The sequence below is a fragment of the Camelus ferus genome, chromosome 35, assembly GCF_009834535.1.
Source record: "Camelus ferus isolate YT-003-E chromosome 35, BCGSAC_Cfer_1.0, whole genome shotgun sequence".
Classification (NCBI taxonomy): Eukaryota; Metazoa; Chordata; class Mammalia; order Artiodactyla; family Camelidae; genus Camelus; species Camelus ferus.
The window spans coordinates 12,064,041-12,088,989 of NC_045730.1; the positions used below are offsets into that span (position 1 = coordinate 12,064,041).

General features: G+C 43.0%; 1 protein-coding gene across 1 annotated transcript in view; it reads left to right on the forward strand.

Annotated features, from left to right (window-relative positions):
• Positions 1-24,949, forward strand: part of KIAA1217 (KIAA1217 ortholog) — a 278,647-nt gene that overhangs the window by 165,795 nt on the left and 87,903 nt on the right. The window contains 2 exon segments of the mRNA XM_032474159.1: positions 16,880-17,078; positions 20,943-21,036. Coding sequence (XP_032330050.1) covers positions 16,880-17,078; positions 20,943-21,036 — 293 coding nt within the window.

Genomic DNA, 24,949 nt, shown 5'->3' on the forward strand with positions numbered 1-24,949 from the left:
TTGTTATAATTTTTCCATTAAGATTGTGACAAAACTACAAAAATGTTTGGTTAAAAAACAAAAAAAAAGAAGAAGAAAAAGAAGAAGAGAAATCTGAGCCCTCTATAAATATTTCTCTTATTACTGATGGCATTTGAGCAGTGTCTCATCTGAATTGCTTGCCAGTCTTCCGCAATCCTTTGGGACTATTTTGAGACTGGATTACCCAATGCTTTAGCTTAAGTTCTCCATGTTTTATGAACTCCCCTTCCAGCTACGTGACAAAATGTCTAGAACATTATCTATAAGCACCATCTCCAATTCCTCTCTTGTGGTTTCTCTTGAACCCATCCATCCAGACCTACAGTACCACCACTCCATAGAAACAGCTGTGGTCAGGGTCACCTGTGACCCCCCCCACCCCCCACAGCATGTTAAAAAGCCCTCTTGTCAGCACCTGCCACACTAGACCACTTCCTGTGCTTAAGACATGTACCTCTCCTGGCCTCCTGAGTGCCCCTCACTCCCAGTTATCTTCTGACCTCACTGGCCGCTCCTCTAAGGCCTTCTTTGTTGATTCCTTTTCAATTTTTCACCCTTAAACATTGGCCACTGCCCACAGATGGCTTCTCTTCTCAGCTCTGCTGGTGCCCTAAGTGGTCTGATCCAGTCTCTCAGGGCCAGATGTCACCTATGTGATTCTTAGTCCAACTCAGGCTGCCATGACCAAATTCTGTAGATGCGGTAAACAATGGAAATTTATTTCCTCACAATTCTGGAGGCTTGAAAGTCAAAGATCAGGTTCTGGTGAGGCCTCTCATCCTGGCCTGCAGAGGGCCACCTTCTCGATGTGTCCTCACATGGCCTTTCCTTGGTGTCTGTACATGGAGAGGGAAAGAAGATCTCTCTGGTGTTTCTTTCTGCAAGGGCACTAATCCCATCAGTGGGGGCCCCACCCTCATGACCTCATCCTAATCACCTCCCAAAGGCCCCACCTCCAAATACTATCACTTTGAGGGTTGGGACTTCAATATATGAATTTGGGGACAGGGGTGGTACCAAACATTCAGTCTGCAGCAATGGTGATGTCTCCTCTGGCCCTCACCTCTCCTGAAGACCCCAGATACATATTTCACATCACCTACTTGACATCTCACCCTTAACAGGTCCAATAGTGAACTTCTGATTCCCCCAACAAAACCTACATCTTCCAGCGTCAGTACATGGCAACCCTCTCCTGCCATCAGCCACTGCCATTCTCCTTAACCATTTATATATCTTACTTCATATCCAATCTGTCAGGAAATCCTCTTCACTCTACTTTCAAACTGAAATCTGACCACTTCTTACCACCTCTGGTTCTCTGCCCAGGTCCAAACTACCAAAATCTCTCCCCTGGATTGTTGCCTTAAGTTCCTGTGGTTTTCTGGTGTTCATCCTTGTCCCTTTCGTGAGCTCTCCTCAAAGCGGCCCTGGTAAATGAACCTCATCTCATCCCACCTCTGCTCACGTCCCTCTGTTGTTTTCCCAGCTCATCGAGAGTGAAGGGTCTGCATCTGCAGGGTCTGACCACGTGCTTCCTTTCTGATCTCATGTCATCCATTTCCCATCTCTCTCACTCTCCTTCAAACACACTAGTCCTTTGTGGGCCCGGGGATGCACCAGGCATGCTCCTCCCTCTGTCCAGACTGTTCTTAGTCCAGATATCTGCAAGCCTTGCTCCCAGCCTTCTTTCAAATATCTTACCAGCAGGACATTCAACTACTGTGAATAAAATAGCAACCCACCCACTCCCACCCCACTGCTCTCTGCCCCCCACACCCTGTTTTATTTCACTCCCTGTTGTTTGGCACACTCTCCACTCTTGTCCATGAACTCATTGTCTATTGTACATCAGTAGAAATGAAGATCTGAATTCACCGTCTATCCCCAGCCTTTGGAAGACTGTGTGGCACACACGGGTACTATATAAATATTTCTAGGAGTGACATCTGCCTCTTATGGTACTCATTCTGCACTGCTGCTGCTCTAAACCTAAAACAGCCCTGAGTTTCATCAGTGTCTCTCCCATCTTAAGGCTTTCACCTAAGGATCAAAATAACAGTTCAATCTGCTTTTGCTTTTAGTTGTTGTAACTTGCATAAGCACACCCTGTCGGTTGAAGCACTTGTCCTGTGGAGAAGGGACATACGATTCTCCCTTTTGTTATGCTTGTTTTAAAGCATAATATTTATATATCAGTTGAACTGCATTGTAGAAGATAGAGCCAAGGGAATGCACAGATGTCTGGATGTGATAGTGATCTGGGCTGGGTCTCGTTTCTCCAGGTGACTTCCAGCCCAGGGTATGTACTCATTCAATGTCTGTTGTGATGGGGCAGCCCAAGATGCCTTTGATAAGTTCTTCAGCCATTGAAGCGAGTAGAAGTATTGTGGGTTTATTGCTTCTTTCCCAGGACCTTTGGGTAGGAGGGCCAACAATTGTCATTTTGATCTTGAGGCATTTAGGGATTGGGGGGGAGGACCCTTACCTCTGCAAGCAGGGAGAAAGGTTGCTCATGGTGGGCCTGGAAACAGGGGTTGTATTTTGTCAACAGTGATGGGGAGACCTGGTGACATGGATCTGAGCAGGGCTACTTTGTCATCGCGGTCTGTCCTCACCACCCCTCCCAGGGCTGTCTTTGCCACCCTCAGACATCTGTTCTTTATTGTGATCATGTGCTGGAGAACAGAAGCTAAGTTCAAAAGGCAGCACTGAAACTACAAAGGGAAATGGGGAGGAGGAGGAGGAAGCAGTCATGTGTGATGTCCCTTAAATGCCCCTTCAGAAAGCACCGGAGGGCAACAGAAGGTAACGGTAACAGTAAAGTCTCTCTGGGTTCTTTCGAGGGCAGATTGGAAAGCTCAACTTGTCAGGCCCAGCCCTGGGGATTCACATCATGGGATCTGGCACCCAGCCCTTCCGTAGAGCCCCTGCGAGCCGGAGGCCGGGCATTTGGGAGGATCTTATTACCCTAGTGCACCTGGAATTCTCCCGGCAGCAACTCTGCCCTTTTCCACTTGCCTGTAAAGCGAGATGGGGCCTACAAGGAGATGTCTTACAGAAATTAGATAAACCTTTCAAAAACTTTTTAAAAGCCCTGCTCCAACCAGGACAAGTGCCACCAAGTGACCTCACCTGGCACACACAACCGACAGATCCATCTCAACCCCATGCTCTCCGCTGTCCAGCTCACACTGCCTTGCACATGTGATCCGGAGCACCTGTCCGGCCTTCAAGGGCAGGGGTACTGCCCACTGCCAGGGGTCTGCATTCTCCTAGGAGGCACCTCACTTTGGAACCCCTTCATTCCTCTGGCCAGGGCTGAAAAAAGAACATTCCAGATGTCCCCAGAGGGGCAGGGTGTGGAGAGGGCTGACGACGGGGTGATGCTGAAGAGGCTTCCAGAAGAGCCACACCCTCTGGCACGGACCCAGGGACACAGGAGGAGCGGCAGGGAAGACGCAGGGAGGGGTGGGGGCTGGCAGCCAGGGACCAGCCCCTGGCTCTCCCTCTGTCCCTGTGCCGCCTGGTTGGATTTGTCTAGGGAGTGTCCACAGGGCAGCTGTGGCCTGTTAGGGTGGAGAGAACTTTCATAACAGCCTGAGACAGCCTCCTGAAAGCTCAGAAGAACCCGACTAGTGAACAAGTAACAGAAATAATTAGCACATAATAATAATGGAAAAAATTTGAAACTTGGAGAGGAGGGTATAGCTCAGTGGTAGAGTGCATGCCTAGCATGCACGATGTCCTGGGTTCAATCCCCATCACCTCCATTAAAAAATGAATAAATAAATAAATAAACCTAATTACCTCCTCCTTCCCCCCAAAAAAATAAAGTGAAAAAAAAAGATAATATTGAAAAAAAGTTTTTAAAAGATTGATAATTCCCCCCAAGTTAATTTCAAACACTGCACCATGGATCCAAGGAGCTCAGAGAACACCAAACAGGATAAATGCAAAAAAACATTTTTTTTTTTATTGAAGCTTAAATAGTCACAGAAGCAGTCACCAATGACTGTGACGTGGAGACACAAAGTAGCTCAGCACGACTGAGCTCTCCTGCCAACGTGAAGCCAAAAATAAAGTAAGCAAGTGTCTGGGAGAAGCAGAGGACACCCAGGTACCTGCGTCCATCAGGACTACTCAGAAAGTCAGCAACGTCACATCTGTTGATGGAAGGACCTATTCCTAGCGTTGACGCCAATGTTCAGGAAACATTCCTAATCCTTCTGTCGCACACGAGCCTGCCTGGGACCTGCACAGAGACATCTGGACCGTGTGCCTAAATATTTTGAAAGCTGTAAATCAGGCTGACAAACAGTTGGGTAAAATATGTTCTAGCCTCATGCTTTGACCAGGATCCCTTCACCACCACCTAGAAAGGCAGATGTGATTTTAGAATTTTTAAAATTTTCCGAGTTCTCTGCCAGATCGCGGGATGAAGGAGTGTCCGCCTCAGCCCTGATCTGTAGCAGCCCACTCTCCTCCCGTTTCTCCCGCCATCTCTTTTCATGTTTTGTGTGCATGACGCCCAACCTGCAGGGGCAAGCCCCCAACCCCCATGCTTCTTGCTTACAGCCTTGACCGCCCTCAGCACTTGGGGTGCACTCAGCGATGTTGGGGGTGGGGAGGGGTTCCAAAGTGTAGACCCCCTGGGTGGGGGCCCCCTCTGCCACCCTCCTCTTCCATCACACAGTTCGACCCTGATTCCATCAGGACTTACAGACATAAGCCCTGCACATCCATCAAATCAAATTAGGGGAAGCTGATCACTGCTGTGAGAGCCAGCATTGGATAGATGAGTTACTTTCTCACTGATAGGGCCAGTCTCTTTTTTAAGACCTTCAAAATGAAGGCCAGTGGTAGATGAATTCCCCCAACTGCCCACATCCTCTTTCTCACCATTCTCTGGAAAAAAATGTTGAGCCTCCCCCTCAAACACCCAAGAAGCAGCTGAGAAAAAGGCAGCCCCAAAAAAGAACAGCCACTCAACTCAGCGCGTGCCTCACCCTCCCAGACAGTCACATTTCCAACCGCACTGCCTTCTCCACAGACCTGGGAGCAGAAAAGCAAGGAGTGAAATGTGAGTGTTCCCGAACCCCTGGCGGGGGCTGCCTGTGCTGGAGCATCCCCTCCACAGAGACCCTCCTGCCGTCTGCCCCCGTTACCTGAGTGGGTGCACCTAAGGGTGGCAAAGGCCAGCTGTTTGCAGACTGATGGATTTTTCCCCAGATCCTTCCCTGAGGTGCTAGAGAGTGGACCAGTTCCAGGAGAGTCCCAGACTGATGGGGACTAGAATCGCTGGGGGACAAGAGCCCCGGCAGAAGGCTGGGCCACAAAGGACACCAAGATGTGGAGTCCAGGAGCGAGAGGGAGGATAGGAAAGATGTGGGAAGAAGTGGCACCAAACGGCATGGCTCTCTGGGGTCCCAGCATCCCACAGTTACTGCTTTTAAAACGTAATTTGAAACAGGGAGGAGACTGTCTTGGGAAGTGGAATCCATAGATATGGGTGTACTGGCGTATGTTTACAACATTTGTCATCAAAGGATGGTTTCTGTTTTTTGTCATTTGTGTGACTTAGAGTGTCAAAGTATAAAGAAGTGCGTTTGTTTCCAGTTACCCTGAAAGTTTCTTCTGGAAATTGTTGGTGATTCTGAGGTACGCTTACCAGAGGGGAAAAGAAGGTTGTCCTGTCACTACCCCCTAGTGTCTTTCTCCCCCAACACAGGGACTAAAGTGGTTGTACCTTTTCAAGAAAAATAATTTTCACATAATAGTAAAAAATATAAGAAATTATGAACAATAAAATTCTTGATACTCTATATTGGGGTTTTAAAAAAATCTACATGTAATTTATATAAAAACTAACATTTCATACTGAAAAGTTTCCTCAAGAAATATTCATTCATCCATAATAATTACTGGTTATTATGATGTAAAATACTGATAACTTAGCAGAGAAGAAAATAAATTTCAGATTAACTCAGATGGTTTCTTACTAATGCCCATAATCTCTGGTCTTAAATCTGCTCATCAGTATAATTGAAGACCAGGCAGGATGTATAAATATTCTGGTGGAGATGGGCACATGCACTCTGATTTATAGCCAAAATCTTTCTGCTACTTTGAAAACATTCATTGGAAATTCTGTAAAAGTTGCACCTTTCATATCCTTAAAAGGCCAATTCCTTTGTTTCTGGGATCATGGTTATCGTACTTTTATATTTTTGTTCTTTAAGAAAATCTCCTTCCTTTTGTGGCCTTTACTCTTTGGTTCTGTATTATAGAATTTCTGCACCCATTTTTTTTTCTTTTTATGAAAAGACGAGGAAAACTTCCAAATTTTCATAATTACATCCAGGTTTAAGCTCCGCAGTCGGATCTGGGTGCTCTGTAGAAGTGACACTATTCAGACACTATGATTTTAACAAAAAAAATTAAATAAAAATATTCTTTAATTTTATGGATGGAAAAAATACAGACAATAAAAAAAAATTCTATAATAGACACTACCAAAATCAAACAGATATTTGCAGCCTAGCACAATGGTTAACATAATTAGCTGAGTGAGTCATACAAGTTACTTCTCTTTACTTCATCTGTAAAATGGGGATAATTATAGTGCAACCTCATAAAGAAGGTTAAATGAGTTACTATTTGGAAAGGGCCTAGACCGGTGCCTGGCACATAGTGAGTGCTATATAAGGGGTTAAATTTTAGAAAGAAAAATATGTTTCTATAACAGCTTTAGGCCTCATATTTTTTTAAAAAGTAAAATCTAAAATCCCATCATCTTTCCATCCCCCTTCTTCTTTCCCAGAGCTAGTGGGAAGCGTCTGGCTGAAGTCACAGGGTGTGGCCGCCACACATAAACAATGTATATTACTATTTTGTCTGTTGCACAACTTTGCATAAGTGGGGTCATAGTGCATGTATCCTTTTGTAACCTTACGTGTTCACTCAACTTTGTGTTTTGGAGACTTTTCCATGTTGATGGGTGTGATTCTATTTCATTCATGATAACTGCTGTTGACGATTCCATGATAAGAATGAACCACTGAGAACAACAAATCAGAAGGAAGCAATGCTACAGTGAGCATCGTGGACCAGATGCCCGCCCATGAGATTTCATCTGTGATAGATAATTTAAAAGAAATAGCCAGGTTATAGGATGCACATCTTCCACGTCACCAGGTGTCCTAAAATGATGGTGTGGATTTGTACTTTCACCACCAGTGAATCACAGACTCCATTTTCCCATGACCTGGCCAATACTTGAAGTTAGCAGACTTCCTGACTCTTGCCTATCTGATGGGTTTAAAAGAATGTTTCATTGTTTCCATTTTCATTTCCATAATTACTAGTGAGATTGGGCTTTTTTATATTTATTGGCTGCTGGAGTTTCTTCCTGTATGGATTACCTAATTATATCCATTTTTGTATATCCACTCTGGCCCATTTTCTATTTTCTCGTTGATAAATAAGAGTTCTTTAATTTTTCTGACTATTAATCCCTGGTAGAGCAAACGGGTGATAAATATGTCTTCTCTCAGACTCTGGTTTCTCTACTTTGTTTACAATGTCTTTTGTAGTGCAGAATATTCATTTTCATGTAGTGTAATTAAGCAATGTTTTTCTCTGTGGCTTATGATTTTTCTTTCTTTTAAAAGTCTTTCCCTCTACCAACATAGTAGGAGATAATACCGTGTTTCGTCTTGGTTTGTTTTTTAAGTTTCATCATTTAGCTTCTCACATACAGGACTCTAGTCCATCAGGAATTTATTTTACTTATGTTGTAAGGAAAGGATATATTTTTTTACTTTTTCCATATGGTGCACCAATTTTCCTGACACTGTTTATGGAACAGCTGTTTCTCCATGGACTTGTACCACCATCTCTGTCATACATCAAGCTTTTGTAAAGCCTATGTCTTTTTCTAGGCTCTGTTTTGTTCGATGAACCTCCTTGCTCTATCCCTGTACCAGAACCACACTGTCTTAGTAGTGTTGCTATAGAAAAGTACTCCCTCTTACTGTTGTTCTTCAAATCTGTCATATTGTTGGTGATATAAGTGCTGTATTTTTATCAAACAATATTCTCTGATTTTTTTCTAGTATTTGGGGTTGCTTTGGAGTTTATAATTGACTATCTTTCAGTCGTGTTGAATCCTTATTAGTTCTAATACTGTGTCTGCAGGTTTCCTTGGACTCTCTGTTATATCATCTGAGGATAATCACAGTTTTGATTTATCCTTTCTAATCCATATACCTTGCGTTTCTTTTTCTTGTATTAAGTGGGCTAGCCAGGACTTTAGATGCAACAATAGCACAAATTCTGAATTTGAAGAGAATGCTTCTAAGATTTCATTATTAAGCGTTATGTTTGTTTGAGGTTTTTGGTGGATGCCTTTCATTATGTTAAAAAAGTTCTCTTTAATTGTTAAATTATTATTGTTGTTTTTAATTTTGAATATGTTTTGGATTTTTCTTAACATTTTTTCTGACACTATCAAGATTATTGTAGAGTTTTTCTTATTTATTATTGCAGCATATAATAGTACTGGACTTTATGGTGTTAAACCATCCTTACATTCCTGAGATGAACTCTTCTTGGTTATGATGGGTTTTTTTTTTTTCATACATTGCTAAATTTGCTTTGCTAATGTTTAATTTAGGGAGTTGCATTTAAATTTGAAATCTTTACTTTTATTACTTTCTTAATATCCAGGTTAATACCAGCCTTACAATATGAGTTGATAGTGCAATGTTTAACTTAACCAACAGGTCGCCCTAAGTGTAAGAAAGAATCCAGTTACGCTTGTAGTGTATCTGCAGTCAGTTATAATGTTTTTCAAAGCATTTTCTTATACTATGTTCTGCCTTAATTGTTGAGTAACCTTTAAGGTTAAATTCTTGACTCTGTTGATGTTGTTGTTTGTTCTGTAGTGACTTTGCACTATTAACTCCTTCATACACAGGTCTCTAACGAATCCACGTAAGAGGGCGTGATAGGCTCACAGCACAAGAAATCAGCATCTGCATCTTAGACATTCACATCTTTAACACAGGCTGAATTCCAAAAGTTATCAGATTCTTCAAGGTATTATTTTTAGAGAAATGCTTTCAGATGGTCACTTCAACGGTATTATCATTTCACTTGAGCCCCAACTCTACCAGATTGTCTGGAACAAGACAAAGTTAAGGAGTTAAGCACTGATGGTGCCATTACTAAGGCTCTCTATCAAGAATTGATCCCTCTCAACAAGGTCTCTGTCTTGTGACTGCTGTCTGTCAGGTTGTTGGATGGGTAAGACTCTACCATATTTCATTTCCTACAACGTTATTTTTAACATGTTCTCCCATGATGCTAACACAGGCTGCACCACAATTATGACTCTTTTAAAGTACATTCTAAATTAGAATTTCACTTAAAATTGCTCTTGCAATTTCTCAGTCTTTCATAAAGATTCTCCAGAGAGTCTCCACAGTTCCCCAGTTATAACTAATAGAAGATAAATGAGTTAAAAGACTTAATAGAGTCTTGCCTTGTCTTTAAATATCAAGTATCTGAATGAAATAGAAAACATTCGATTGGTATAATCCATTTCAGATACTGCAGCAAAGATCTGGTGTTTACCCAAAGACACTGAAATCTGAGAGTAAAATTATTCCCCCCCCCCAAATTATTCAGACTTTCTGTGGAGAATAAATTTTCTTTTTTTGGGGTGGGAAAAATTATTCCTCCCCAAATTATTCAGACTTTCTGTGGAGAATAAATTTTTTTCTTTTTTTTTTATTATTTTTTAATGGAGGTACTAGAGCTGGAGCTGAAGACCTCTTGCACATTAAGCATGTGCTGTACCATTGAGCTGTACCTACCCCACTCTGATTTTCTATTATCTTCTTCTTTGCAAGACAACTTTCACCATCTTGCTTTGTCACCTACTTGGAAAGCTATTCCGTAGGAAGGGACACCGAAGCATGAGTCTGTCCAGGATGTGAAACGTTCCCAACATCAGAGGGCATGTTAGTACTTTTCAAGGAATACACGTGACCTTGTCTTCAGATGTCTGCTGTGTCTGAAACAAAATGTCAGCTGGTATCAGATCTGAATCATTAATTTCTAAATAACAGTGTTATTTATGGAACCACTGTGAGGGCTGTGATTAGTTGTTTATCATTTTCCACCCCCTGCCCCTCTGTACCTGGCACAGAACCAAACACAGCTTAGGGGCTGGTCTTGTGAATGAAGGAAGCGACATCTACAGAGCCTTCTAAGGTACCTCTCAGTGCATTTACATTTCTTTTTTAAAACCATGTTTCTGAAATTCAGTCTCCTAAGGATATACCACGATGTTAACTATATTGGCATTTCTTGCTTATATTAAGTAGCAGTGTCCTCCCCATTTCAGATGCCAACTCCACTGAGAGTTTTAATATGTGTGCCTCCCTTGGCCCGTTTCTTCTGGCTTAAAAAAAAATTACTCAATTAACTGAGTAGGAACCTTCTTGGCCAGTCTCTTTAGATCTGTGTGGGTTGTCTTTTAAGATGATCAAGTCAAAGCATACTTATTTTAGAAAACAGAAAATCTTGAAGAACAGAGCATCACCCATGAACTTACCACCCAAAGACAGCTACTCTTGACATTCATCAAATACATGGATTTAACCATGACCCTGGTGAAACCAAGGGTCAGCCCCCTATAAATGCATGATTCCCTTTCCTATGAATTTTATGTTTCTGACTTTGTATTCTTATTCTTAGAGAGGCCCCTCAAAACTGTAGTAAGCTTCAGGCCCCTCAAAACTTGGATCTATCCCTGCCATTGAGGTGATTAATTGATCTGTAAAAATCTAGTTCCTTTCTGTTTTATAATGTACTTTGCCACTTAACAAAATATGAATTGTTTTCTCATTGCCATTTTTCTTTCAGAATCCCTGTAAATAACCCTGTAGTGTTCCGATGAATGGATTTATTACATGAATTGATTGAGTAAATGAATCCTCTAATGTTGGAATTTGCCCCACCCCATTATTCTTATAAACAACACATCTTTGTGCATAAATATGTAGAAATTCAATTACTAGTTCAAACCAGATGTATATTGGGGAGGCTTTTGACACATATTGACAAATAGCCCTTCAGAGAGCTTGTGTTAACTTACTTTCCCAACAGTGATATGTAAGAGGACTCATTCTGAACCCCTGTCAGCACCATGTATTTTATTGGAAAAACCTCTGCTAATTTCATGGGTGTAAAAAGCTATCATATTATTTTAATATTTATATGTTTCTTACTAAGTTGGAAACTGTTAGTTACCCATCAGAAAGGACTAAAAGAGCACTTTATATTTTAAGGCATTAGCCATTTGCCATAGCTGTATGTTAAGTATTGATTTGCATAATCTTAAATTGGATTTGGAGAAACAGGGATTTAGGTCATTTGAAATTGTCACCACCATCTGCCTGTGAAAAATGCTGTTTAGGGGAAAATTTGTAGAAGGCATTCCAGAACGCAGGCATACATCAGATTAACTCGGCCACATTACAGGAGGAAGTGAATTCATTTCAACTAAAAGCTATTTGAGCATCTTTACTATATATTACCATCCGATGAATACAGCAAATCATAATGCAAAATTAAAAGCCATGCTTGCAATTTCACTAAAACATATTTGAGGAAAATTCCTGAATTCTTAATGGAAAAGTGCTGGAGGAGTGTTTGGGGGAGATGGCTCAGACAGAGGTAGAGCATGTGCCAAGTGAAGAGGTGGTAGGCGGGCCCCCCGAATGGATGGCACCGCATGGAAGGTGGGTGTGCTTGGTAAGTTCCCAGAGCAACAAGACGTCCATTATAACTCTGATGCCCTAGGGATGTGGCATGATTTAAGGGACTAAGGCAGGAACAGGAGGTTGAGGTCTGTTTTAGTTTGTTTGGGCTGCTATGACAAATTACCAAAGACAGGGTATCTTCAACAACAGTGCATTTCCCATGGTTGCAGAGACTGGGAAGTCCAAGGTCAGAGTGTCTGGGGAGGACCGGCTTCCTGGTTTGCAGGTGGCCATCATCTCATAGTAACCCCACAAGCCAGAGAGCCAGGAGAGAAAAGAAACTCTCCCATGCCTCTTCTCATAAAGGTGCTGGTCCCATTGGGAGCTCCACCCTCATGACCTAATTACTTCCCAGAGTCCCCACCCCCAAATACCACCACACTGGGGATTAAGGTTTTAACACAAATTTTGGAGGAACACAAAAATTCAGTCCATAGCGAGGCTACACGGTAAAAATCTTTGCGTGCCATATTAAGATAAAGAACATTTTAGAAGATGTCCCACCTTCTGGACCCAATGCTGAGATTCAAAAGATTATGAGGACGTGTCATACAACATGACCTGCCAGGTGCACTATATGTTTTGCAGAATGTCACCAAGAGTCTTGGTGAAAAACGCATGTTCTCTTGGCAAAGCCATTGGGATGGAAGAACTCTTGAGTATTCAAGCTTCTCAGAAGGTCTCCAAGAGTTGTGAGGGTCCTTTAACACTTGCTTTCAGAGCTCTGGGCCCTCCACCACTCCGCCCAGCATGTGGATTGCTTCTAACCGTGTGTCATCATGGACTTCAGGACAGGAATCTTTTTCCAAGCTGCCCCCGTCATGCTTCCACGTCTTCCAGCAGATGGTCAGGGTATAAGTTGTGAGGACAGATAAGATGGTCCAGAGAGGACAGTTGGAGGAGATGGATGTGGCTAAATGCAAAATGTCAGAGACTGTATGCTTTTAGGGAGAGAGGGTGGCTTCTGCGGACTGACAAAATTGAATACATAAGTTAGTTAAGCCATTTGCTACCTGTAACTTTAGACAAGTGACTTGGCTCTTCTGAGCTTCCTTTTCCCTCTCTGTGAAATGGACCATAACACCAAGTCGACCAGAGGTGCTGATTCAGTGAAATTGCATGTGTACCATTTCCGACACACAGCAGACATCCTGTCAATGCATTTCCCCTGTCCTCTGCCCTTCTTCATAAATGGGGAGTTTCTAAATCCAAAGCCCTTCGGACTTCCGCTGAACCTGGAACAGCCAGCACTAACTCCGAGCGAGGGAAGGATGCCAGAGCAGGCTGAATCTCTTCACTGTGCCAGCAAAACGCCGTCATAGATTAAGAGAATTCCTTCTGAGTTTAAGCATTTCTAAATACCTTTCCTGAACTGGGAAGACAAACTGAACCAAGTGTAAAAAGACAGTTCTCTGTTTGTAAAGGCATTTTCCCCATCTTCTCTAGATTTTCATGATCTGTAACTGGACCTGTGTACCCAGCTGGCAGCTGCACCAGCCAGACCTTGAGGTAACTGTAGTTTAGGCCCAATTTTTACTTTTTCACTCAGAGCCTACAAATTCTATTTCAAGCACACACATGTACAGAATGCAGATGTGGGAACAAAAACCAGGCCCAATTTGGGGAATGAAGCTGATACTTGACTGTGGTGAGGCCATGAGTAGTCCATGTATAGGGGCCTCGCCCAGGCCTGGTTGGGGCTCAGACCTCAAGAGTGGTTTTGGCCTCTGGCTATGACATTAGCAATCACGTGGACAGTCACCACATCTCCCATTTGGGGCAAAAATGTTGCACAATCTGTGATCCAACAGGCTTGAAAGGTTTTTCTCTATACTCTGTGAAAAATGTGTTAACAGCATGGAAAGTCTGGAAAATTCACCCCCTAAAGAAGCTGAGGATCGAAGTGGTGATGGACAGAGGGGAGAAACTGAAGTTGCTTCTGCCCGATGCAGAAGGTCTGTTCCCTTCATGGAAATGGCCACTTCAGAATGTGGTTCTCCCCTGTATCCAAACCAGGGACGAGATTCCTAAGCTGTTTGCATCAGGCAGCCAAAGCTCTTACAGCCCAGATGGATCGCCAAATGAACATTTTTTTTGGATGATTAATAAATCATTTATACATTCATTTATTCATTCAACAAACTTTTATTAAGAACCTACTATGATATCACAGGCAGTCTCACAGGTATTAAGGATACCATGGTGAGCATCATCAACAAAAAATGTTTTTAAAAACAATCCTTGGTCGGGGGGAGGGTATAGCTCAGTGGTAGAGCACGTGCTTAGCATGCACGAGATCCTGGGTTCAGTCCTGAGTACCTCCTCTAAAAAGTAAATAAATAAGTAAACTTAATCCCCCCACCCAGTTTTTTTTTATTTAATAAATAAGTAAATAAACCTAATTACCTCCCCCTGCAAAAAATCCCTGGCCTCATGAGGCTTCCATTCTAGCTGGAGAGACTGACAATAAATGATAGCAATCATCAAAATATGAATTATAGTGTGAAAAATGCTCAGGAACGGCAATGAAGCAGGGAAGAGGATGGGAGATATTAGAGAAAATGGGTGCTGAAATTTTGGGTCAGGCAGCGAGGGGAGGCCTCACTGAGAAGCTGACTTGAACAAAAGACCTGATGGATGGTTTGGGTAATGTAGACTTTAGGTGGAAAATATTTCATTGCAGACTTTTGAGGCTGTTCCTCCCATGGTCTCTGGTTTCTGGGCTACCGTTGTGGACACAAAATGCCCTTCTGACTCCTGATCCTTTGTGACTTGGCTCCCCACCCCCGGGAACTTGTAGGAACCTCTGGTTTTCCCCTGCCATCTGGAACGTCTCAGTGACAAGCCCCTGTGTGTCTAGCATATCAGACCTTTTCAGTCTCTAATCTCATGTTCTTCAGTTCGGGGAGAAGAAAAAAATCGTATAATGCTTGGGGAAAACTGCTGTTTTTCCTGACCTCTTTACCCAAATCCGCATTCTTAGGAATTGGGAGGCTCTAAAGCAATTCTCTATTTTGTTAACTAGTTCTCATCCTTTCCCCATCCTTTTCCCTCCCCTTTCTGAGATTTTGTCAACTTTTTTCTCCACTGAATTTTTCATTCCTTTTCTCCTGGTCCCCAGAGCTCACTCTTGCTCTCCAAATGTTCCCCTTTTCTTGGACTGCCTCATCTCTTCTGAGTTTCTGTTCTCTGTTTATTTCTGACATGAAAGAGGCTTTTATGAAGTGCCTGCTAATCCTCGCTAGTCTGTCCCTGCACGAGGGAGGCCTGGCCTGGTCGCACTGATGGGAAACTTCTGTGGATGGTTCCAGCTGCTTCACAGCGGGGTGACCAGACGGAATCTGAACCCTACCCTCAAAAAGCTACTGGTCTCTTCTTGGAGGGCGGTCAGTCAGCCTTCCTCCAGGGCTTCCTCCAGTTTCCTGACTGAGGTGTCAGCCCCTTTGCCAGAATTCTGTCTGAGGGCACCTCACTCCCCCTCCCCTGCACCTGCGGAGCTGGATTCAGTCTGTTGGCTCAACCTCTTCAGTGGTTCTGCTGTAGAGACGTGGGTTCAATCAGCCCTCCTGCTTTCCACTCACTCTGTGCTCCTTCCTTCAGCAGGGTCTGGTGCCCCATGCCCTGAGCTTCCCGGGCCCTGCAAGGCTGTGGAGCCCTCCACCTGAAGACCTCAGTGCCAGCTTTCTTCTGTCTACTCTGTATCCTCTCTCATTCCCTTAATTTGATGTATGCTTTTTGGGATGGAATTTCAGAAGGAGCCAGAAGTCACTTTGTTACAAGAACTGCCATGTTTAACCACTATTCTAGTCTCTTCTGCGTCTGCCAAAGATTCTCTAATGGTACTAGCCTGCCCCGTAGAGTCTCCCAAGAAGTACGATTCAACTCAGATGTCAGGATCTCCCATCCCCTGTCTCAGGCATCTCTCTGAACAAGTGACCCTAAACATAATGACCTAAAACAACCACAGTTATTTATTGGCTCATGATTCTGCAATTTGGGCAGGGTTTGGAGGGGACATCTCATTTTGATTCCATAGGATATCAGCTGGGGCAGCTCACCTGGGGCTGAGGGTTCCCCTCTCAAGATGGCTCACCCACATGACTAGCCAGTGGTCCTGGCTGTAGCATGGATGCTTGGTGGGGGCCACTGGTCAAGGCTTCCATTTTTCATGTGGCCTCCCCAGGTGGCTCCGTTGGACTCCACAGAAGCTTGGTTCCATGAGGGAGCATCCAAGACCACGGCTACCAAGAAGACAAGCTCTCGTGTGCAAACACGTATCAAGTCTCCATTCTGCATGGCACTTGCTAATGTCCCCTTGGCCAAAGCAAGTCCCATGGCCAAGCCCAGACTCCATGTGGGAAGGGACGACACCCTGTGGGGGTGTGGGTGCTGGGAGGCACGGCTCACGGGGAGCCATGTGCCTCTTAGAACTCTAAAATTCTGTGATTCTGCCCTTGTGTTCTTCCTTATGTAACCAGTGCTCCATTTTCTTTCTGAACCATCAGGGCGCCAGATTCTTCCTGTAGGTAATTTCATTTGGTACAAACATTCAATAAATATGTATTAGAGCCACAGAAATATTGTAACATTTTCACTTAAAATGTTTCTGAGCGGATTATAAGGACTTAAACTTTATAGCTTACTGTTGCAGTCATGATTGTGCTCCTAGTTAGTGAAAGATGTGGGGGGCGGGAAATCACTGTATGATGTCAAATTCCTAAGTAGACCTTTCAAGGGAGTTAAGTATTGTCTTGTACTTTAGGCTACCAAAGGTTAGCTTCTTGTCTTTTTGGTTTTAAAATGGTTGAAAATTAGCCTGCCTGGACTCCAAAGAATGAAAGTGGGTATTTCTGTCATAACCGGAGAGTGCATTCCTCGGAAATTCCAAACACACGTCTCCTGTTACATGCTTTGCATGTTCCGAACATTCCTGCCTCTGGGAAGGACAAAAGTGGCTTAGCGTGTGCCTGTGTGTCGTGTGGCTCTTGATCTGTGCCTGAGAACTCTGTGCCTCTTGTTTGCAGGGGTTCTTTATCTCCAGTATGGAGATGAAACCAAGCAGCTCAGGATGCCGAATGAAATTACCAGTGCAGACACAATCCGTGCTCTGTTCGTAAGTGCCTTTCCACAGCAGCTCACCATGAAAATGCTGGAGTCGCCGAGTGTCGCCATTTACATCAAAGATGAAAGCAGAAATGTCTACTATGAATTAAGTGATGTGAGGTAAGCGGTCACAGCACCTGTGTGTGTGTGTATGTGCGCGTGTGCATGCAGGTGTGTGTGCGTGTGTGTGTCCACCATCTTGCACTGACAGTTGGTACTGAGTCCTCCTCCTCTCCGTGTCCCCCGGGGAGGTAAGGACAGCTGTTGTTGGCAGGCTTATCCTACCCAGATGTAAATCCACTATCTGGTTTTCTAGAAGTCCTTTACAAAGTCTGGTTTACAAAGGTGAGGACAGACTTCTGCCACATAGCTCTTTGCAGGTCATGTCTGAAAAGAATGGCAGAAATGAGCCCATCCACTGTTTGTCTAAGAGTTAAGAGAAACTATGACCCAGGAAGGGCCGAGACCAGATGACTTGAAGGTCACACTCGCAGGTGGAACTTAACCAGCTCCTTCTCAAGGGTTCTCATCTGCCGAGACACAGCCTGTGGGCGTGTTAGGCAGTGGCCCTACTGGGCCATTATTTACAAGAACAGGTTAGAATTTTAGGGGACTCTATGCTGTGGTCCACAAGAAAAGAGGCTGAGAAGCATTTGTCCTTTTCCATTTGTTTCTTACATCAGTGGTCTTTATTCTAGGGTCTCACTTTCCAGGTGGGCTTTCTCCAGGGTCCCTGGTAAAATGTAGTCTAAAACGAGGTGCAATGGATCCATGCTCTGGTAGGTGGCAGGGAAATAGAAGTACCTTTATGGACTGTAGTGGTGGTGTGTATAGAACAGAAGGGACCGTCTGATCTCTTCCAGCCAAACAAGCCTGAGAAACAGAACTTCAGTCAACACAACAAGCAGTTGCTAGTCCAGCTGCTAAATATTTTAGAATTGAAAAAATGATTGAGTGACTTTGATCTGATGGGACCAATAACTCAGATGCATAAACATTAAGAGACTTATTCAAAGTCACAGAGCAAATTAATTTCCAAACTCAGCCCCAACCTGACTGTTCACATTCTCGGTCAGGAATTTTTTATTCCCTCAAAATGTTTTCTCCCCAATGCAGCTGGGCCCCACCGTGGATTTATGAGTCCCTTCCCTGTGGGGATAGCAGGCTGTCCTGTTTCTTCATTGTGGAATTAATAAGAACCACTTTTTAAAAAAATATGCCTCCAGTAAATGATAAATGTAAACTGACAGATATCTGACAATGATCAGAAATGATATAGTTAGGCGTGTGCCAAGGTGTATGAGTAATTTAGAGCTTTCAACATTTGACACATACCCGAAGGTATAGGTGCTGTATCTCTTGCACACCCTCCCTGCTTTTTAAAAACACGTTTAAATATTCATGGGTATCAGAAAATTCATGTTTGTTTTTTGAAGTAAATTATTAATCAAGCTGTCACCAAAAAAATTTTCAATTTACAAAGCATAAACTTAAACGTGAACTAAGCACGTTATATTTAGAGAGTATGTTCCCAGTATAATCTCGTGTCATCTTTACACGGATGTGCTGTTTTACGGACAATCTTCTTGAATTTTTGCATTTTGCAGTTAGAGAAATTGAGGGATATGGTAATAATAGATACGCATGAAACTACATAAAGGCATGTTTGACTGTGGAGTTCAAGGCTGGTGAGATTATTATAAATATTGGGCCCCACTGTCTTGCAGCCCATGCAAGAATTTTTGTATTACAGTGAGTCATGATTTTCTAGAGGCTTTCCCAAGCCTCACAGTATTACCAAGACTTTCACATATTCTTTGGGTGTGTTGTGACCTAGTCCCAAAAAGATAAATGGGAGGGAAGACAGAGAAGAAAAGGTCCCCTGAACTTCCAAACTGAGACGATCCTTCTTGATGCAAATTCAGTTGACAAAATGAAAACAGAGCTTGTGAGAAGGGATCACTTAAATCTTAATAATTTTCAGTTAGTTTGTTTCTGTTTGCAAAAGTGATGGTCTTGTTGATCCTTAGGCTGCAGTCCTGGGAGCCTGATTTAAAACAAAAAAAAAAAAACTCATTTAATACATTTAAGTGTAAAGTCACTGGTTTATAGATTGTCTATAATTTGACTTTTCAGTGTTTGGATTTACATATAAAAAGTGGATCTAAAAATATTTAAGTGGACAAACTGTTTATTTGGTGATGAATATCATATTTGTGCTAGATGATCACATGGACGCCCTTTCCAAAGAATTACTGTTCTTTGCTTTTATGCATAAAATGCCTCAATTATATTTTTTTTGAATGGTAGAATAAATTCTCACCATCAGCATGAAATAGAACCTCAAATCCACCAAAAAAAAAGAAAGTAGCATGTAGATTTTACCTGAAGATGCTGGCTTTAATCTTCTAAACCCATAGATGAATCTGATTTCACATCCGGTATTTTTGAAGCAAGGGCATATTTGTTAAACATTTGGCTCATTCATCATGGTGTTGGGTTCTCCATATTTTCCTGCGGGAAATGTGACAGAGAGTTTAGGTTGAAATTCTGTGTTGTAAATGTTGCCATGGTAAATGCAGTCTGGGCCTTTCCTGTTGGTTCATCTTGGATGAACATGTTTCTAAATTAATTATAAACCCACTCCTGTGTTTTAAATACCTTCAGAACCACATGAAGTTTTGGTTGGTGGCTTAAGTAAGGTTTTCAGTTTCTTCACATCGTCCCTTGTGGCTTTGTCCCCCGACCCCAGCCCCAGGATGAGTTCCTGCAGTGATATCCCCGCATCCTTTCCTTCTGTGAACTCGTCCCTTCCTGGGAACCTGGTCTCTTCTAATAACAAGGACTGCACACCCCCCGCCCCCACCCCCAAGCAAACTTCTAATGAGCTGCTCAAAGTTTGCAGCAACCCTGCAAGCTTGGGCTAGTCATTGCTTCAAAGCGATTACTGGTGGATATTTGAAGGCGGGAGGTAAGACTAGTCCAAGGATCCTCCACTTCATTGAAAATGAAAACACCGCCCAGTAATCCCAGTGATTGTGATCAGCCCACAAAATGTGCGGCTGCACCTGCAGGGAAGGGACGTGTCCTCCTGCACGCGCTTCCCTGAGCTCCTGCCCTGGCCTTGGCAGGAATCGCGGGGTAGCCGGGGTGGAAACTGCCTTCGGTGGCCCTTCTGCTGATGAAAGCCAAATTTGGAGGGACAAGGACTTCGCAGACACTCATATGCTCTCAAATAGTTTTAAGGTAGGCTCTTAGCAAGATGCTGCATTATGCCTGACTCCAGGATTCTGAATGCTGCCTTTGGAGAGGCAGACCAGGGGAAGAATCTATCCCCTGCATTTCCTTCTAAAATACCCTGCCTACCCAGTAATTTAACTTGTATGTAGAACAGTATTTTTTAAAAATCCACTGTGGAAGAGGAAAAAAAAGGCATCGTAAAGATACTAGCTTTGATCTCTGTGGTACTTTTTTTTTTCCTTCTGGACTGCAAATACATTTTCTTTCACTTGCTAAAGGTGTTTGAAGGGGGGGAAAAAGCATTTTTCATTTGTGTGCTTTCATGAGATAAGCAGAAAACCAGGTGTCTGGGCAAAGTAAACAATTAAATATTTAAATATTAACCAAATCTCTTTGAACGTGTTGTAAATATGGGCGCTTTATTGTTTCTTAAAGTGTTAGCTTTCCTTGCTCAGAATCTTGAAAGAAAATTTATGCTACCCGATGTTTATGGGTGGAGAGCTGCAGAGAAAGAATAATACTTTCTTGAGGAATGAAAAGAAAAGAAAAGCTGAAGTCATTTTTCTCCTTTGCCTTTTTTGTTTTGCCTATTTTTATGGTAAAGGAACTTAATGTCTGGTTGATGGCGGACAACAGCTGAATCGTCTGTGAATATCTTTTACCTGATTCTTAGGGGCAGACAAAGGAAATGGCCAAATTAAGTCTCCTTTCATCTGCCATAGTTACTGATGTTTTTAATTCCAGGAACATTCAGGACAGATCCCTTCTCAAAGTGTACAACAAGGACCCTGCCCACGCATTCAACCACACGCCGAAAACTGTGAACGGAGACATGAGGGTAAGTCTTCTCAGTTCTATTTTCACTTTTATTCGGTGAATTGAACCATCCCTTCCTTTGTCTTGTGCTCCAGGTATAATCACACCCCAATACCAGGTTTTGGGGGCTCTTCCTCTTGTCTGATGACTCATTATTTATTCCTTAGTAGAGAAATCAGATTTCCTGGCCATTTGGAGCAAACGGATTGAAACAGGGCCTGACACATCCTAATTCATCTCTAAGCATGGAGTTTAGTTATGTCCTCACTCCACGGGGGGTGTCCTGAAAATCTGTACATGAAAGGGTCCCAGGTCCACAATACCTTAACTTACTCAGAGGATCTCTTGCTATTTTTCTTCTGGTTAAAACAAAACTAACACAAATGACAACAAAACCCATGCACAACTGCATGTAGAATCTGTTAATATTCTTGTATCAGCTGTTTCAAGTCCTAGCGTTCTAATTAAATTATTCACCCTCTAATTCAGGACTGTTTGCTGTTGTGCTGTGTTAAATATTATCAAATCTCAACCTGGATCATGTTGAGGGCATAGTACAAAAATCTGCATGCTTTGGGAGCTAAAAATCTCTACATTTAGATCACCATAGAAGATTATCCAAACATTCAAAACACACAGGAACGTTTTGAAGTCTAAAGAACAGGGAAACTGAAAAGACAGATTGTAAAATCACACTAATGCAGGTCCACTAGGTGGGACTGAGTTACTGACAATAGTGCTACCTTCTGCGGTAAAAATGAGGGGAAAAAATGATTAACTTCTCCAGATGCACCTTCCCCCCTACCCCACCCCATCACCCTACACAAATGTAGAGGGTGCCTCCCACATTTTATATCATCCTTTTTAAGGGTTAGCACTGGATGCTGGACTTTAACTAGAAAAAAAGTAAATGAGTAGGTTTTATTGCCAAAGAAACGCCGGCACCGTCTGTCCTGGAGTTGCAACAGGATTCTTGAAATAAGACTCTCTCTGCTTCCTGGCAGTAGGTATTAGGTTTCTACTGCTGCTATAACAAACTGTTACATTTAGTGGCTTAAAGCGACACAGATTTACTATCTAACAGTTCTAGATGTCAGAAGTCTGATCTAACTTCAGTGGACTAAAGTCAAGGGGTCACTGGCATTCCTTTCTGGAAGCTTTACTGTGAGTATGTTTCCTTTTTTTTTTTTTTTTCCCAGCTTCTAAAGGCTACCCACACTCCTCAGCTTCCATCCCTCTTTCTCCATCTTTAAACCCAGCAAAATGGTATCTTTCTGACCCTGCTTCTGTCATCACATCTCCAGCTCTACTCCTCCCACTGTTAAGGACACGGGATTACATTGGGCCCAATACTTCAGAATAATCTCCTTATATTAGGGTCAGCTCAATGGCCGCTTTAGTCTGCTTTCCTGTGTAGTCACAGGTTCTGGGGATGAGGACATGGGCATCTTTGTTGTGCCTACCACATGGAGTCTGTGAATTTAGGACCAAGAGGCCAGGAGCTCTGATAGAAAGTTCCAGAAGGATTTCTGCGTCATTCTGGACTTGGAATATGGGTTTTGACATTGCGGGATCAGAGCCTACATCCTTTTGGAGGAAAAGGCCTCTTACATGCTCCACAGCTGCTTTTTTATGTCAGAAACGATGTGTGATTTCAAGTGAAGGCTGTGCTGCTACTTCAGAAAAGCGAGGGGTTTGAGGTTTATTTTTAGGCGGTGACACTTTAAATGTAAACCAGCACCACATGAAGACAGATGGAGTCACGCTAATCGCGAAGCATGCACTGACTGTGATGGGACTCATGGCTTTTCATGACTTCATTTCTCTTTTTCTCAGTGACATTCTTAAGCGTCTTTGCTCCCTCAGATATCTTCATTTTTCGATATGTCTAGCCTTCAAACTGGAGTTTCATGTTCAGAGTTCTGTTTTTGTTACGCAGAGCCCACCCGGGGGCCCAGAATTGCCTCTGAAATTCTTGTTTATGGCTGGGGAGGACACCTGTTTTTAACTCTTAAGCAGATGTGGTACCTCTGTAAGGGCCAGCGGTGAGCGCGGAGAAACTCAAATAGACACCATATGGGCAGAGCCTACTAGGGTTCAGAACTTTTGCCATGGATTTCAGTAAAGTTGCTCTGTTTTTATTTTAGACAAGACCCTCATGGTCACTTTCTGAGTTGCCCTCAGCCTACCTTAGACAGCGGTGTTCTGGCGGAGAACATCAAACTGTTAACCCCAGAGGAGGAAAAACAAAAGTTCACCATCCAACCTACCGAAAAGCCTTCATGTTTCAGGGAAGACAACTTAGAAATGAGAAAGAGAATGCAGTTTTAAAACCAAGTAGGTGTGATTACACCTGCAGTTTGTGACTTGGCTCGTAGTCCCAGATTCCGGAAGCTAAAGGACATGAAATTCCTTCACCCTCAGCTTTGGGCTCTGGGGGCTGGGATTCTCTCCCTCCTTCTTGATGAAGGAAAGGAAGCTGTGTTGAGTCCTGTCTGGAACACCTGTACAACCCTTGTTGCTGATGGTACAGAACAGAAATGGAGAACCAAGCCAGGGCCCACTGCTATAGACTAAACCCAGCTGCACAGTGGGTTGAGGGGCACTCCATCCTCCCGTATGTGTGCAGTGTGTGCATGGTGGGGAAGGAATCTGAGGATAACTGCTCACCTGAATCAGTTATGCAGCCATGGACCTGATGTCATTCGTCCTCATCCACAAGCCTCCAGAGGGTGGACAGACCTCCCAGTTGTGCACGCATTACCAGTATGTAGATGCATATCATGGAAGACCCTGGTAGGACCAAGCAGAGTCACAACACCAGCAACACCAGATCCTTGCAGTGGCCTCAGAGACTTTCCTTACGTGATGAATTTCATATCTTGACTAGGAGAGAAAAAGAAAATGTTAACACTCTGGATCTAAAACAGTCAGCTCTCCAGAGCAGGGCCATGATGGTCGTGGGGTCACTCAGGAAGCATGGTAGCCTGAGCATTAACCCTGGGCTTGCATGGAATAGATGCTTGGTGGGAAGGCACGTGCCTAAGTTTTCATCGAGCATCTAGCTGAGCATTTTTTTAATTAATTAATTTTTAAAGTGAAGTACAGTTGACATACAATATTGTGTTAGTTTCAGGTGTACAGCAAAGGGATTGATTCAGTTTTATTTTTTCAGATTATATTTCACTATAGGTTATTGCAAGATCCTGAATATACAGTAAATCCTTGTTGCTTATCTATTTTAGGTACAGTAGTTTGTATCTGTTAAGCCCATACTCCCAATTTGTCCCTCTCCCCTTCCCCTTTGGTAACCATAAGTTTGCTTTCTATGTCTATGAGTCTGTTTCTGGTTTGTATATAGATTCATTACTATTATTTTTAGTAGATTCCACGTATAAGCGATACCATATAGTATTTGTCTTTCTCTGTCTGACTTCACTAAGTATGATAATCTCTAGGTCCATCCATGTTGCTGCAAATGGCAGTATTTCATTCTTTTTATGGCTGAGTAATATTCCAGTGTGTGTGTGTGTGTGTGTGTGTGTGTGTGTGTACACCACATCTTCTCAAGCCAGTCATCTGTTCATGGACTCTTGGGTTTCCATGTCTTTTTGGCTATTGTAAATAGTGCTGCTATAAACATTGCAGTACATGTATCTTCCATTTAGAGTTTTTGTTTCTTCTGGAGTTGAGACTGGGCTGGGCAGTGAGACTTGGGGTTCTCTACTGGAACTGAGCTTCTCCTGATTCTTTACACATGGGTACAAATCACTCTGATCTAAATGAATCGCCTTGCTTTCGTTTTTGTCACATTAGATAGTAGCTTTGATAGTTCAGTTCCCGGGGGGACTGAGCTCACCACATGGAACGATCCCTTTTGCCAAAATTATATATGTACTCACGGGTTTGTAATTCACACATTGGAAGATGAGCCA